The sequence below is a fragment of the Cupressus sempervirens genome, chromosome 10, assembly GCF_028749045.1.
Source record: "Cupressus sempervirens isolate cs-2001-9-10 chromosome 10, ASM2874904v1, whole genome shotgun sequence".
Lineage (NCBI taxonomy): Eukaryota > Viridiplantae > Streptophyta > Pinopsida > Cupressales > Cupressaceae > Cupressus > Cupressus sempervirens.
In genome coordinates, this window is record NC_143127.1 from 277,466,666 (window position 1) to 277,483,275 (window position 16,610).

The 16,610-nt window shown below is 33.5% G+C and overlaps 1 protein-coding gene across 1 annotated transcript; it reads left to right on the plus strand.

Moving 5' to 3' along the window:
• The first annotated feature begins 495 nt into the window (after positions 1-495).
• Positions 496-1,032, plus strand: LOC149533725 (uncharacterized). Its single transcript, XM_089805904.1, has one exon. The coding sequence runs from the start codon at positions 496-498 to the stop codon at positions 1,030-1,032; it is 537 nt and encodes a 178-aa protein (XP_089662030.1).
• Positions 1,033-16,610: the final 15,578 nt, after the last annotated feature.

The following is a 16,610-nucleotide window of genomic DNA, read 5'->3' on the forward strand; positions in this document are numbered from 1 at the left end:
GTCAGACAAGTCTCTTGATCAAGAGACCAAAGAGCAAGGAGAATCTAGTTCAAGGGGATATGCAAGAGGTAGAAGACCCTTTGGCAAGGGTAGAGGAAGATCAGATAGGCCTCCAAAATGTTACAACTGCAATCAAATAGGACACTACTCCAATAAATGCTTGGAGAAAGAAAATGGAAATGAAGGTGAAAGGAGAGGTCAACTTGTCCGTGAAGAAAGAGACCTTGAAGCAAAAGAAGGCATAGCATTGATGATGAGACAATCATTTTTGCAAGTGGCACATACTCAAGAGCCTCCACAAAGAAAGAATTTGTTTGGATAAGGGTCAAATGCCAAGGGAAGGTATGTAATTTGTTAATAGATTCTAGTTCCACTGAAAATCTAGTTTCTAAGGAAATGGTGCACAAGTTAGAATTAACTAAGACCCCCCATCCTTTCCCCTATCATGTTTCATGGCTCACTAAAGGTCAAAAAACCCTTGTGACTGAACAAACCATGGTGGAATTCTCCTTGGGTGACTTTAAGGACACTGTCCTATGTGATGTACTGGAGATGGATGCCTGCCATCTTCTGCTTGGCAGACCCTGGCAATATGACATGGATGCAACATATAGTTGCAGGAAGAATACCTATACCATAATTAGGGATGGAAAAACTTACATCTTGAAACCCTTGCCTGATCAAAAACATGAAAAGGAGCCTTTAGTGGTTTATGTGAATGAAAAGGAGATGTTTGAAACAATTAAAGAATTAGATGAGGGGTATGTATTGATCCATAAACCTAGAGAGGAAGTGAAGATTGAAAAAGCTAAGCCAATCCCCAAAGAGGTGCAAAAACTTCTTGAGGAGTATCATGGGATAGTGGCAACTAATTTACCTTCTTCCTTACCACCTATTACGAATGTAAGTCATCAAATAGACTTTATACCTAGTGCTTCTTTGCCCAATAAAGCCCCTTACAAAATGACACCTGCACAAAATGCTGAGATTGCTAAACAAGTCAGTGAATTGCTAGGAAAAGGTCTAATTTAGAAAAGTTTGAGTCCTTGTGCAGTGCTTGCTGTTTTGGCTCAAAAGAAAGATGGAAAATGGAGATTGTGTACTAACATCAAGGTAGTCAATAAGATAACTATTAAATATAGGTTTCCAATTCTAAGAATAGAGGATTTGCTTGACCAATTAGGGGGTGCTTCTTACTTCTCAAAAATTGATTTAAAATCAAGTTATCATCAGATAAGGATAAAGCCAGGTGATGAATGGAAAACAACATTTAAAACAATAGAGGGTTTGTATGAATGGCTTGTTATGCCATTTGGATTAAGTAATGCACCTTCAACCTTCATGAGGTTAATGAATGAGATTTTTCAAAACTACAATGGAAAGTTTTTGGTTATCTATCTTGATGATATATTGATATTTAGCTGCAGTTTGGAAGAGCATCTTAAACACTTAAGTTTGGTATTCAAAAGGTCATAGGAACATAAACTAATTATCAACCTTGAAAAGTGTACCTTCTTGTAAAAGGAACTTACCTGCTTGGGATTTATGATCTCTCAAGGTACTTTGAAAATGGATCCTTCAAAGGTTGAAGCAATAGTTAACTAGCCTCCTCCTAAGACACAAAGTGATGTTAAAAGCTTCCATGGGTTAGCCACATTTTATAGGAAGTTTGTGAAAAATTTTAGCCATGTATGTGCTCCAATATTAGATACCATTAAAGGTGGAAGGAAATTTAAGTTTGTATGGACAAAACAAGCCAATGATGCCTTTGAATACCTTAAATCTAGAATTACACAATATCCTATACTATTCCTCCCTAATTTCAACAAGGTTTTCATAGTGGAAACAAATGATAGCAACCTATCTATTGGTGTAGTCCTAAGTCAAGATGGAAAGCCAGTTGCATTTTTCTCAGAAAAAATTAAATGATGCCAAGAAGAAATACTCCACCTATGATCTAGAACTTTATGCTATGGTCCAAGCTCTTAGAAAATGGAGACATTATCTCTTGCCTAAAGAATTTGTAGTCTTCACTGATAACCATGCCTTAAGTTATCTAAACTCCCAAGATAAATTGAATGTAAGACATCTTAAATGGATGGAACAATTGCAGGCATATTCTTTCAGCATTAAACATAAGAAGTGCCAAGCCAACAAGTTGGCTGATGCATTGAACGGGATGATCATTTTGGTGTAGCAAATTCAACTCGAAAGATTTTGATAAATTCTCTCAAATACCTTTACAAAGATGACATTGATTTTGGCAACATTTATCAGGTATGCACTACATTAGTGGGAAGGTATAACACTGATTTCTCTAAATATCTCATTCAAGATGGTTTATTTTTTAAGGGACATCAATTATGTATCCCTAGGTGTTTAATGAGGGATAACATTATCAAAGAAAATCATTGTGGGGGAATGAGTTGCCATTTCGGTCTAGATAAAACATTAGAAGTAGTTAGGAGGCATTACCATTGGCCAAAAATGCAAAATGATGTCAAAAAATTTGTGGAAACTTGTGTCATATGCCACCAAGCCAAAGGAACATCAAATAACCAAGGTCTTTATCAACTCCTTCCTATACCTTCTAGGCCATGGCAAGCTATTTCAATGGACTTTGTTATGGGACTTCCAAGGATAGAACAAGGCTATGATAAAATTTTTGTGGTTGTTGACCATTTTAGAAAAATGACACACTTTATTACCATTCAAGAGTACTCTGATGCATCACATATTACACAATTATTATTCAAGGAAATTGTTAGAATCCATGGGTTGCCTAAGTCTATTGTGTTAGATAGGGATGCCAAGTTCCAAGGTCACTTTTGGAGAACCTTTCATAAGAAGTTGGGAAAAAATTTGCAATATAGTTCTACTTATCATCCTCAAACAGATGGCAGAAAAAGGTCATAAACAGGTCTCTTGGTAATCTCCTTAGGTGCTTGACAAAAAAATACACACAAAGTTGGGATCTCTTGTTACCACAAGATGAATTTTCCTTTAATGACTCCTTGAATAGATCCACAAGTAAAAAAACCTTCCAAACAGTCTATGGCATGCATCCTAAGGGACCTATGGAATTGAGGGAATTGCCTAATGATTTTAAAGTTAGTGCCAAAGGGGAAGAATTGGCAGAAATGATAAAGTAGGTGCAAGAATAGGTCAAGAACAGTTTGGAGCAAATAGCATAAAAGTACAAAGCAATGGCAGATAAGAAGAGAAGGGAGGTTCACTTGAAGGTAGTTGATAAAGTGTGGGCTTACCTAAGAAAGGAGAGGCTTTCTAAGGATCAACACACCAAGCTTTAAATGAAAAAAATAGGACCATGCACAATACTACATAAGTTTGGTGAAAATGCTTATGATATCAATCTCCCACCATCCCTTTCCATTTCTCCTATTTTTAACATTGTTGATCTAACTCCTTCTAAAGGAAATGCATATATGACAAGTACTAATGATGAGGAAGAATCACATGCTGATTGGTTGCAAGAACTTCCACCAAGCCAAACCCTTCAATTGGAGAAGATCCTTGACACTAAAATCTATAAAAAGACCAGGCATAAAACTTATTTGCAGTACCTTGTCAAGTGGAAAGGTCTTCCTGATATTGATGCCACTTGGATGATCTGATTGTGTGAACCCTTGAAGAACTTTTGGTATTTGTATAAGCCAGTTGTTTCATGATGCCATAGGGATCTAGTAGTCTCCTGGGTTCATGTCAAAGGTCTTAGGAAGTGTTAGAGTCTCTTAGAAGTTATGTTAGAATCTCAAAATCAAAATAAGTTGCATAATCATGACAATAATGCAAAATTTATCTTATATTAATAAATTTTGGTTGTAATAAGTTCCCTCCAATGGTCACAACCTTCAAATTTTGGTTGGACCAATTGGAGGAAGGTCTTCATAAACCCTTACAAGAAGATGGAAGACATAGAAATGTAATATCTTACCTTTGAATCAATAAAAACTACCATTTTTCCTGCAAAAACATTATTTTTTGCTTATTGAACAGACTATATGAGCTTTGGTGGACTGGAGGATCAGGTTTTATAAAATCTTGAAGAGTTACCTTTCCAATGAGCCTACTTTGAGCCTCTAAAATGCTAGGAGTTGGGAGTTATAAGTTTTTTTGTTGAACTTGGTTACAAACCCTAACCACCTAGGGTTTTGGAGAAAAATGGCAATATCTCCCATTTCCACCATTGGAAAAATCTGATTTTTAGGGGAATGGGAGATTGTCAAGTGTACTTTAGGATTTTGGAGGTTTTAGGGTAGGATCAAATGGTGGCTGTACAGTATAATCAAGAATGAGTTGGCATCCTCATGTGACAACTCTGCTGCATACTAAAAATTGCTAAATTACATGCCTTGGGGTTTGAGCCAGTGGGTGAAACTTTGGAATCCCTCTTTTCTTGTCCTAACATAGATGTTCCATGCATTGGTTTGCTCCATTTCCTTGAATTTTTGGTACTTCCTTTGTAAAATAGACCTAATTGAGGCAATTAGGCCTGTCTAGAATTGGTATTTTAGAAGGCTGAAATACAAAACTAGAAATTGTCATTTTGGGAGTATGTCAAAATCAATAAAGGGTGTTAAGAATGGTAATTTTTTCCTAGGGTCCTTTGGAGGATTTTGCACTTATGGCACAAATTGCTTTTGGAAGGGCTACTAGGCTTGTTGTTGCATTACTAGGACATAATAGTGAAGGTTGGGTTTGGATTGCTATTTGGCAGTGATTCCTTGGTCTTTTTAACATGTGTTCAACCCCAAGTATGTTAATAGATCCAAAATGTGTAAATCCACCATTTGAGGGTAAGAAGTCAAGTCTTGTCAAACCATAGTTGCATGGATTAGAAGTGATCCTTTAAATCTTGTTTTATTGCAAAGGTGTAGAAGTTTGGGTCTTTCTCTTGTCATGCTAGGTTGGTGATCAAAATATCCTAGGATATTTTTTGTTAGCCCATACCTCTACATCAACTTGTTAGGAGTGGCCTTGCAAAAGGTCTTTAGAACAATTCAATGGAACTGTCACCTTGTTAGAGGATTTACAACTGGCGATTAAACGAACTCTGCTAAGAGATTTTGGAATCACTGCTACAATAGTAAGAAAGTAATAATGAAATGACCTGAATTAGATGCAACTGAATTGCTGATTATAGATCTCTATTTTGCTTCACTAGATCCTTCCTGATCAAATATAACTTTGCTGCTCCTCAAGGATATCTAACCATCCTTCACATTCACTCACACTTTCTTCTTCAAACAATCAATACACTTGCATACTCACTCATACTTTAGAATTCTCAATTTGACCTTTCATATATACCTTTCAGATTATCAAGTCAGCCCAATTACAACTTACAATCATCAATAATCATTACTTCAGTTGGCTAGAATTAATACTTGAAACAATTAAACTTCATTTCTCAAATTAACAAAATCTTTCATTGGCTGACCTAACTCGATAAACACTATTCCTGAAATGATTTCCTGTATTAACCAATAGAAGCTCAGTTAACACTGTGAACTTGCAAAAATCCTTTGGAGACCGAGTGAACTTAGTAAACACTAACTTCCCTTCGTTAACCATGTGAGCTCAGTTAACACTACTTCCTACCACATTTTCCTTCGACACTTGAGTGAGCTTGGTAGACACTATCTACGCAGAGTAATTTCGAGGAATGCTCAGTAGACACTGAAAATTACCTTACTAACCAACTGAGCTTGGTAGATACTGACTGATAACTAATGTGACATTTGTATGACATCAAAGACAACACACAATTAGACAATTGTATCCAAAAAGATAAAGCTATGATAGTACACTTCTTGCTCTTTGGAAACACATGCCGAATTTGTATCAATGTACCTTGAGTACTGATTCATATGCAATATTCTCTTGATTATACTACATCAACTGATTGATTATTAGCTAGGTTCTTGTTGATGCATTGCTAAACTTCATTTAGTGAGCTTCAGATAAGGGAATGAACCCTAGCTTACCTCTTAGATACAAGAATGCATCCTTAGGTAATGGCTTGGTGAATATGTCTGCAATTTGTTCTTTTGTATGGACATATTCCAATCTAATTTCTTTGTCCTGCACCAGTTCTCTGAAAAAGTGATATTTTGTAGCAAAGTGCTTTGTTTTGGAATGCATTACTGGATTCTTTGATATGTTAATTGTGCTGGTGTTATCACAATACATGACTACTAGCTCTTTGATCTCAACCTTCATTCCTTCCAGCAATTGTTTGAACCAAACAATGTTAGAACAATTCACTGCTACTGCTACATACTCTACTTCTGCTATGGATTGGGATGTGTATTTTTTCTTCTTTCTTGTCCAAGATACCAACCTTTTACCAAGAAAGAAAGCTCCACCACTTGTGCTTTTTCTATCATCAAGATTCCCTACCTAATTAGCATCAGTGAATACCTTCAGGTCTAGGTTTCCTCCAAGTTTGTACCATAAGCCATAGTCTTCAGTACGTTTTAGATATCTCAAGATTCTTTTGATTGCCATCAAAAATTTCCTCTAGGTTTAGCTAAGAATCTTGCCACTATCCCAACTGTTAAGGCAATATAAAGCCTTGTGTGAACTACATACTGTAATTTTCCAATCATTGATCTATATAAGGTCTGATCTACTTCTTTGGAGTCATCATCTTTGGTAAGCTTGAGTCCAGTACACATAGGGATACCAACTAGCTTAGAATCTTCTATACCAAACTTCTTGATTATCTCTTTTACATACTTGGATTGGGTGATATAGATACCATTCTTGTTCTATTGTATCTACAATCCAACAAAGAATTTTATTTCACCAAATATGGACATCTCAAACTCTTTGTTAATTTGTTCTGAAAATGCTTTGCATATGTCATCATTTCCTGTAAATAGAGTGTCATCCACAAATATCTATGCCAACACAATTTTGTTATCTTATCCCTCCTTGATGTATAGACTACTGTTATCATTTGTTCTCTAAAAAGTAATTTGTATCAAGTAGTTATGTAGTCTTTCATACTAGGTTCTAGGAGCTTGTTTGAGAACATATAGTGCTTTGTGTAATTTGTAGACCATATCCCTTTTGTCAGGATCAACAAAACCTTTTGGCTATTCAATGTAGACTTCTTCATGAAGAATTCCATTCAAGAATGCAGATTTAACATCCATTTGGTATACTTTGAATCCTTTGTGAGCAACATATGCAAGTAAGGTCCTAACACCTTCTAGTCTTGTAATAGGAGAAAAAGTCTCACCATAATAAATTACTTCTTCTTCAGAATAACCTTTACACACTAATCTGGCTTTATTTCTTGATACTTGTCCATGTTCATTCAACTTATTTCTGAATACCCATTTTATTCCAATCACATTTTTATCTTTAGGCCTAGGAACAAGAGTCCAAGTTTTGTTCTTTTCTATCTATTCTATTTCTTCATTCATTGCCTCAATCCAAATTTTATTTTCTATAGCATCTTTAACACTTCTAGGTTCAAAATCAGCAAGTAAACATGTACCTTTTAATTTTCTTCTTGTCATAGTACCTTCTAATTTATCTCCAATAATCTGATCAGGTGCATGATGCCTTCTGACATACTTGGCCAATATAGGTTCTTTTCCTTTTGAATGAATTGTATTTTCTTCATTTTGAATTTCAACTTCAGGCTCAGGTCATTCAGACTTAGTAGGCATTGACTCGGTAGCTTTAAAATGTGACTCAAGTCCCTGTGACTCAGTTTGTACTTCTTGCAACTCGGTAGCTATGGAAGACTCAAGAGGTGAAGTCTCCTTATTTTTAGATGTGCCTGGAAATGTATTAGGTTCAAAATAAATAAATCTTTTATAATCTTCTAGTTCCCTTTTGCTTTCTTCTTCAGTCTTTTCTGCAAACACATCAATTCTTACGTGTGCATTTTCTATGATTTTATGAGTAGACAAATTTAAACATTTTTATGCATTACTTATGCAAGAATATCCTAAGAATATACATTCATCACCTTTCACATCAAATTTTCCTTTTCTAGACTCTTTCAAGATATAACATTTACTGCCAAATACTTTTAGGTAACTTACATTGGGTTTGCAGCCATACCAGGGAGCTTTATGTGAGTCCTTCTTCAATTGAACTTGGTTCAAAGTATGAACTGCAGTGTTGATGGCTTCCTTCCAATATTTGATAGTAACATTCTTTTCAATCATTAGAGTCCTTGCACAATCCATAATGGATCTATTTCTTCTTTTAGCTATTCCATTCTACTTCGGAGTGCCAGTGGTTGATACTTGCCTTTTGATTCCTCTTTTAATGCAAAAATTATTGAATTCATTGAAGATAAATTCACCACCTCTTTTTGATCTTAAGAATTTCAATATTTTTCCTATTTCTTTTTCTACTCTTGCTAGATACCATTTGAATTTCTCAAATGCTTCTTATTTTTCTCTAACATACATAACAGTCATCATTCTAGAATAGTCATCAACAAAAAGAATAAATAATTTTACTCCACTATAACTTTCTATTCCAATGGGTCCATATAGGTCAATATGCACAATTTCCAAGACATCTTCAGATTGATAGTTTTTGCTTTTAAAACTATTCTTTCTCATTTCGCCAATCTAACAATTTTTGCAAAATCTAACATCTAGTTTCTTCAAACTAGGGATACCTCTTATTTTTCTGAATTTTCTTATCTTGACCATATTTTTAAAGTTTACATGAAAAATTCTTCTGTGCCATAACCAACTTTCTTCCATTTGAGCAATAAAACATTAGCAATCACCAAGATCAAGATAAAATAGGTTACCTCTTGTTTGTTTGCCTAATCCGATCAGATTCCCTTTGTCATCCAACAGTCTTGCCTTGCCATGCATGAATGCTACCTCAAATCCGATGGTGATTAGCTATGCCACACTTAGTAGGTTATGTTTTAGTCCTTCAACCCAATAGGCATTGTTACATACAAGTTCATTGGTTAATGAGATTCAACCTTTTCCTTTTATGCATCAAGGTTCATTGTTTCCAAAGCTTACACTACCTCCATCATAGTGTTCAAAGTGTTCAAATTTTGTTTTGTCTCTAGTCATATGATGTGAACATCCACTATCTATGATCCATGTGTCATTTCTACTGACATGAGAGATAAGTGCCATCTTATCTTCTTCTTCATCAGATTCATTTTTCACAACAATGTACACTATTTCATTTCACTATTATCAAAATCTTTAGCCATAAAACAAGTCTTCTTACCTTTGTCTTTGACGGATTTGTGACTTTTGGATTCCTTCTTGCCTTTGTACTTGTGGCTCTTCTTCTCATCCTTTCTTTCTCTGTTTGGGAACCTAGCAACAATACGACCAATTTCTTCACATGAACAACAGATTAAAGGAACTTTACCTTTGTACTTTCCTCTACCTCTAGAATATTTCTTTGCAAGTAAAGCTTCAACAAATTCAAGATCATTGTCAAAAATTTCCTCTATTTCCTCTTCACTTTCTAACTGAATGTCTTTTATTTTCTTGCCTTTCTCTTTGAGTGAAATTTTAGCTTCAAATGCAAACTCAACATTTTTGGAAGCTAGAACATAATTGTCAAAGTTGTCTAGCTCAAAAGTTGTCAATCTTCCTACTAAGGTATCCAAACTTAACTTGTGATTTGGATCACATCTCTTTTCTTGAATAGTAGATACTCTAATTACATATATAGGAAGCAATGTTTTGAGAACTTTATTTACAACGGTTTCTTCCTTGATTTCTCCTCTAGAAGCTTTGATTCTTTCCACATATTTGACAACATTTTCATCTTCTCTCATTCTCATTTTATCACACTGTCCTTTGAGGCTTTTTTCTTTAACTCTCCTTACATTCTCATCACCACCATAGATGTCCTTTAGCTTGTTCCACATATCAAAAGTAGTTTTACAATCTTTGATCTCATCAAATTCATCATAGCTAAGAGTAGATGCAATATCAATCATCATGATGTTATGGTTCTTTTTCTCAACTAGATCTCCAACAGATAATGTACCAGTAGGAGTTTTGTATTCTTCATCAAGGTATTTGTAGCCTGAATCACTAATCGTGGCCAAATAAAGTCTCATGAGTCCTGCCATGCTAAAAAGTTGTCTCTATTTAGCTTTGGAATTTTTCTCTTTTAAGACATCTTGATCTTTAGCTTAGGTCCTTGAAACCTTTCTTGTAAGCACCAAAAGCTCTGATACCAATTGTTGGAAATATAGACGAAGTAGGTGAGAGGGGGGGAGGGGGGAGGGGGGGTAATTAGTTACTACTAAAATAAATCCCAGCTCCCTTAGATGTCAACAATAAAATTTAGACTAAGAAAACCGATTGTTGCTGTTACTTGGTAAACACATAGAGAATTCTTTAACTTGGTAAATGTAGAGTATGAATTACTTTTAGAAGATCTTAAAACATTAACAATAATTAATCTTGTAAGCATAAGAGAAATATCATGAACACATGAGACACCAAGATCTAATGTGGAAACCCAATTTGGAAAAAACCACTAATGTAACTAGTTACTATTTTTCACTCTTTTGAAGTCCCTGTTAAGAGCCAACCCTGTTAAAGGTTACAAAACACACTGTTAGGTGTGACCCTATTAGAGGATTTAATCACATTGCTAGGAGTGGCCTTGCAAGAGGTCTTAAAACAATTCAATGGAATTGCCACCTTGTTAGAGGATTTACAATTGGTTGTTAAACCAACTCTTTTAAGAGATTTTAGATCACTACTACAATGGTTAGAGAGTAACAATGAAATGACTTGATTGTGATGCAACTGAATTGCTGAATCTAGATCTCTATTTTGCTTAAACTTGATCCTTCCTAATCAAATATTACTTTTCTATTCCACAAGGATACTTGCTTATCCTTTAAATTTGCTCCCTCTCTTTTCTTCTCAATTCAATCAATACACTTGCACACACACTAGAAATCTCAACTTGACCTTTTATTTGTACCTTTAGATTGTCTGGTTAGCCAAAATTCAAATTATAATAACTAATATTCATCATCATAGTCGGCTAGAATCAATACATAAAGTAATTAAGCTTCATATGCCAAAACAAGAAAAATCCTTTATAAGCTGACCCTGCTTGGTAGAAACTAACTTTAAAATGATTTCCTATGTTAACCAACAAAGGCTCAGTTAACACTATGAACTTGCAAAAATCCTTCAGCAACTGAGTAAACTCGGTGAATACTAACTCTGTCCAACTTTCCCTTTGTTAACTAAGTGAGCTTGATTAACACTCTTTTCTACCTCAATTCCTTCAACACTCAAGTGAGCTTGGTAGACACTGTCATCTATTCAGAGTAAACCTGTGAACGCTCGGTAGACAAGGAAAACTATCCTTACTGACCAAGTGAGCTTGGTAAGCATTTTATGTCAATTGATATGAAATTTGTGTAACATCAAAGACAACACACAATTAATCAATTGTATCCAATAGGGAGACAATTCACAAATGAAATCACTAAATTTAATCTCATATTATACTAATCATGACAAATATGATGAAATAGAAGCTTATCACGAATGAGACAATTTAGAAGAGAATATAAAAATAGACCTTGTTGATACAATTTGAAACCTTGACCACTTCTCTATCAACACCATTTTTTCCTTTAAATGTGACCCAAATGATCCATTACCTCTTGTAAATCTCAAGCTCATGGATTGGGATTCCCCTCTTATGCTTGAATTATATTTTTTCATAATAATGATGCAATCACAAATTAGCTTGGTATCACATATTGATTACCATCAGGGGATCATTTTGGAGGTTCCCCACTAAACTTAATGACATGGATTATTTGAGTGAGGATTTCAATCCTTTGAGTCGTAAAATATGTAAAATTAATAAATAGATCTAATTTGTAAAATGGATATATGGCAATATTAGATGCTAACAGGATAAAAAGAAAAGACATATTCAAGGTTGAAGACCTCTCCAATGCACCTTGAAAACTAATCTATGGAAATATTAGATGCTAACAAGATAGTAAAAACAAAAGATATATTTGAGGGTGAAAACCTTTCTAACACACCCAAGGATGAAAGGATTGACACTCTCCCCAACTATTTGTATCAGGATAAATAACCAATACTCATTGAACTAATTATACCTATCAATATTACAAGGAAGAAAACTAAATGTATTCTTCAAGTAGCTGCATTGTTAAAAAAGAGAATAACTTCTATAGTTTTTTAAAGTAAAATAAATAAAATTTACATAGGCATATGTTGATATGCCTAGTTTATATATTAATTAAGTTATGCATCACTTATCTATAGTGTTAGGGGTTAAACCACTGAAATAAGTACTTGTAAATATGCATCCATACTTTGTACTTTTAGTGAAAGTATAATAGAAGAAATTTATAGATTTTGGCTTCATCTTAGCAATTGATTACATGGAGTGGATTTCAATATTATGTCAATATCAAAACCAAACAAGTCTATCTTAGTGTGTACAAATTTCAAGGATGTTAACAAGACTTATCTAAAAGATGATTTTCCTCTACCAAACATAGATATAATTGTCAACCTCACAATGGGACATGAAATATTGTCCTTAACAAATGGATTTTATAGCTATAACTAGATCAAGATTTCACCTAAGACCAAGAGTAAATTACTTTTACATGGCCCTAGGGAACTTATTGCTGGAATGTTATGCCTTTTGGACTAAAAAATGCAAGAGAAAATTACTAGGGGGGCATGAATTTACAATATTTCATGACTTGATGCATATAATAATGAAATATTATGTAGATGAAATTCTAGGAAAAAAAAGAAAATATTGATTACACATGTTAGATAATATATTCACTAGGATAGAAACATACAATGTTAGATTATATCCCCAAAAAGGTGCATGTGTTGTCACTTTTGGAAAATTGTTGGGATATATAGTTTTTGAAAAGGGAATAGAAGGTGATCTAGAAAAAGTCAAAGCAATCATGGAAATGCCACCTCAAAAAAATATTAGTCAGTTGAAATCAATACAAGGATGAGTGCAATCCATTAGAAGATTTATTTCTTAGTTGCTAGACATAAGTCATCATTGTATGCACTTATTGCATAAGAATGTACTAATTGGATGGGATGATAGTTATGAATAAACATTGAACAAAATTAGGAAATATTTGAAAAATCTGCCTAATTTAATGTCACCAATACTAGATCTATTAGCACAACAAGATCATAAAGGAAAAGAAAAGGCAATATACTATATCGGTTGTACTTTGGTGGGATATGTGCTTAACTATTCATAGATTTAATTTGCATGCCTTAATGTAGTCTTCGCCTCATAAAAACCATGACATTATTATATTTTTATTCTATAAAACACATTACAAAAATAGATCCTCTAAAGTATCTTCTTAGCAAGTCAACACTACTAGGGAGATTAGCAAAGTGGGTTATGATTCTAAGTGAATTTTATATTGAGTATGTAGATAGGAAGGCCACAAAGGGATAATTCATTCTAGACTAGTTAGATGAAGCACCATTATTGAATAATCATCCTATACATACCAAATTCCCATACCTAGAGATCCTGACATTATATATACAAGAAAGGAAACTATACTTTGATAAATTCTTCACTCAACATGGTTTCAGAGTTGGGGTATTATTTGTTACACCTCAAGGATGCACAATACCAAAATCATATAATGTATTATTCTCTTGCAAAAATAATATGAAATAATATGAGACACTAATGATATGATTAAGATGGTAGTATAATGAAAAATTATTGAATTAAACATGTCTATGGAGCTCTTATAGTTGAATAAGAGCAACACAAGAGCTACATCCTTTGACAACTATACGGCCTTTCAGTTAGTGGGGATTCAACCTTCTAGGTGTAATTCATACACCCTCCTTCAATGTTGAGGCCATTCCTTTGATAACTACCACTAGCAAATAGATACCCATGTTCATCCTTAACTATATTATCTACAAATATGGTATCCCTATGTCCATAACCACATACCACCAAAAATAATTTTAAAAGCACGATATGGATGAACTATGTGAGAAGTTTCATTTCACCCATCACTACTCTACAATTTACTACATCCAAGGGAATTTTCAAGTTGAGGCATTTAATAAAACCATTGTTAAGATTGTCAATGATTTTGGTCATGATTGACATATCAAACTCAGTCAAACTTTGTGGGCTTTTTGTAATTCCATTCGAATCCCAACTAGCTATAAACCATATTCCCATGTATTTAGTTCGAAAGCTATTCTACCCATTGAGTTCAATTACCTTCTCTAAGAGTTCCATTATGAGATCTTGTTCCAGATGAAGAATACATTGTATCAAGGTTACAGAAACTAGAATTACTAGATGAGGGAAGATAGAAATCATTTGACCATTAGAAGGCTTATAATCGAATAATTTTATGCCAATACAACAATAAAGTGAAACCTAGGGAATTCCAAGAGGGTGACCTAGTCTTTGGAGAGAATTTAAAGAATCAATTAGATCATGAAAAGAAATGTATATTACTAATTACTTATGCATATGAGGTGAGTTATTGGATGATCCCATTAACAACATGCACCTTAAGAGGTTCTAGTGTTTAGAAATCCTAGTGCAAGGGGTAAAAAAAAGAAGGAAAAAATTTCAAATAAAAACAAAAGATGTAATCAAAGCATGTGATGAAAACTTGGCAAGAGTTACTATTTGTAACTATTTATCTCCTTTATCTATTAGGATTCTTTTAATATAATTTCTCCTTTGTATAACAATAGTAAAATCATACCATCTACCCTATAGTTGTACATATCCATAATAAATTGGTTACACTTTTTGCTTATCTTGTATATACCCATAATAAAATCCCAACATAGCTTGGTCTTGCACCTAGTCTTCATGCACATCTATTCAAGTGTCTTTCTCCACCTATAATGAGTTTTTTGATTACCTAATTGGGGATGTGTTCTCAACTTAGTTTTGGGAAGTGGGTCTTTGATAGTCATGACTCAAGATGATAAATTAGATCAAGTTTTAATTATTTTCAGAGAATAAACACAATCAAATACAATTTTTCAATGAAATTGAGATGATGAATAAGGATTTTTTACATCTCAATCAAAAATAGTTACCTATATCAAAATATAACTTACCAAAATTCAAAAAAAATGAACAATATCAAGACATATTTTTTGGTAAGAAGATTATATCTTTGGTAAATATCTTTGATTTATTATTATAGGATATACATTCATATTTTTATTTCATTTCTATCATATTTATTATGTTGTTATATGATGTCTTATTGGTATGAGTTAATCACTCCTATATGACATGTGACTAGAATAGTCAGAATATGGCACAATATTTTCCTTTAATTGTTGCTTGTGGCATGTTTTTAGTTGAATTTGAATGCATAATTAACTTGGAGTGTATGTGTATAAGTGCCTTCATATATCTAATAAGCACCAAAATGTTTCACTACAGTTTGCCACACACATTCTTCAATTATGACATGACACAAATGCCTTGACTCCAAAAATTTGCTCATAGATGGAGATGAAAACATTCCTTGTCTATTGAATAGAAAAGAAAAACTTAGGTCATCTCATTTTTATTATACCTAGATGCTTGTCAAGATGTTTACATTAAAATCCCTATAAGAAGTGCTCATGTCATCCTGGTCAAATTATACCACCTTGTATTTTCTTGCAACAATAAAGAGCTCAGCGATGATAAAAATCATGAAAACATGAGCCAAGATGCTTCTAAAGTTGTGGAGAAGATGCATTTAATAGGTTAGTATGGCAATTATAGTTGCATTTTAAATTTTAGTGTATGATTTATTTCATATGTGTTAAATCATTATCATTAGAGGCTTCTTTTTATAGATTATGGGTTCATTCTTCTAAGTCTACTTATTCTTCCATTAGGTCTCTTGGGATGAAATATTTTTGTTATTACTAAGATTGAATTTATTAGAAATAACAAAAAATAATTACATTTCATTTAGTAAGATCATATTTAGTAGATTCACTCCTTAATCATACTCTATTTATTATCAATCATCCATTTGATCATTATCATTATTGATCATAGTTATTCACTTCATTGTTATTCATTTACACACATAATCATTGATTATCTACCTATAACATAGATTAGTTCATTTTTTAGAATAGATAATTTTAGTCTCATTTCAAACATGTACATCTATAATATCCATCTCAAATCCTAATTACCCAATTCATTTCAAATATCATTTAGAAATAATATGCACATGTATGCATTACATCATATACATGCATACATTTTATGCATTATGCATTTAAAAACCTCTTTAGTTTTCCCACAGTATTGTGCAACAGTTTCTCCTTCTTTCATTCACATGTCATCAAACTTGCCTCTCAAACTTTATGCTTTATCGCTTAACACATTTTTTTCTCCTCCATGAATTTGTGCCAACTTATCCCACATTTTCTTTGTAGTAGTGAAATTTAACTTATACATTATACATTACATCCCTAGAGTGGAGATTGCATTCAGTACATTGAGTGTTTTTCCTTCCCTATCAAGGAGTGCAAGCA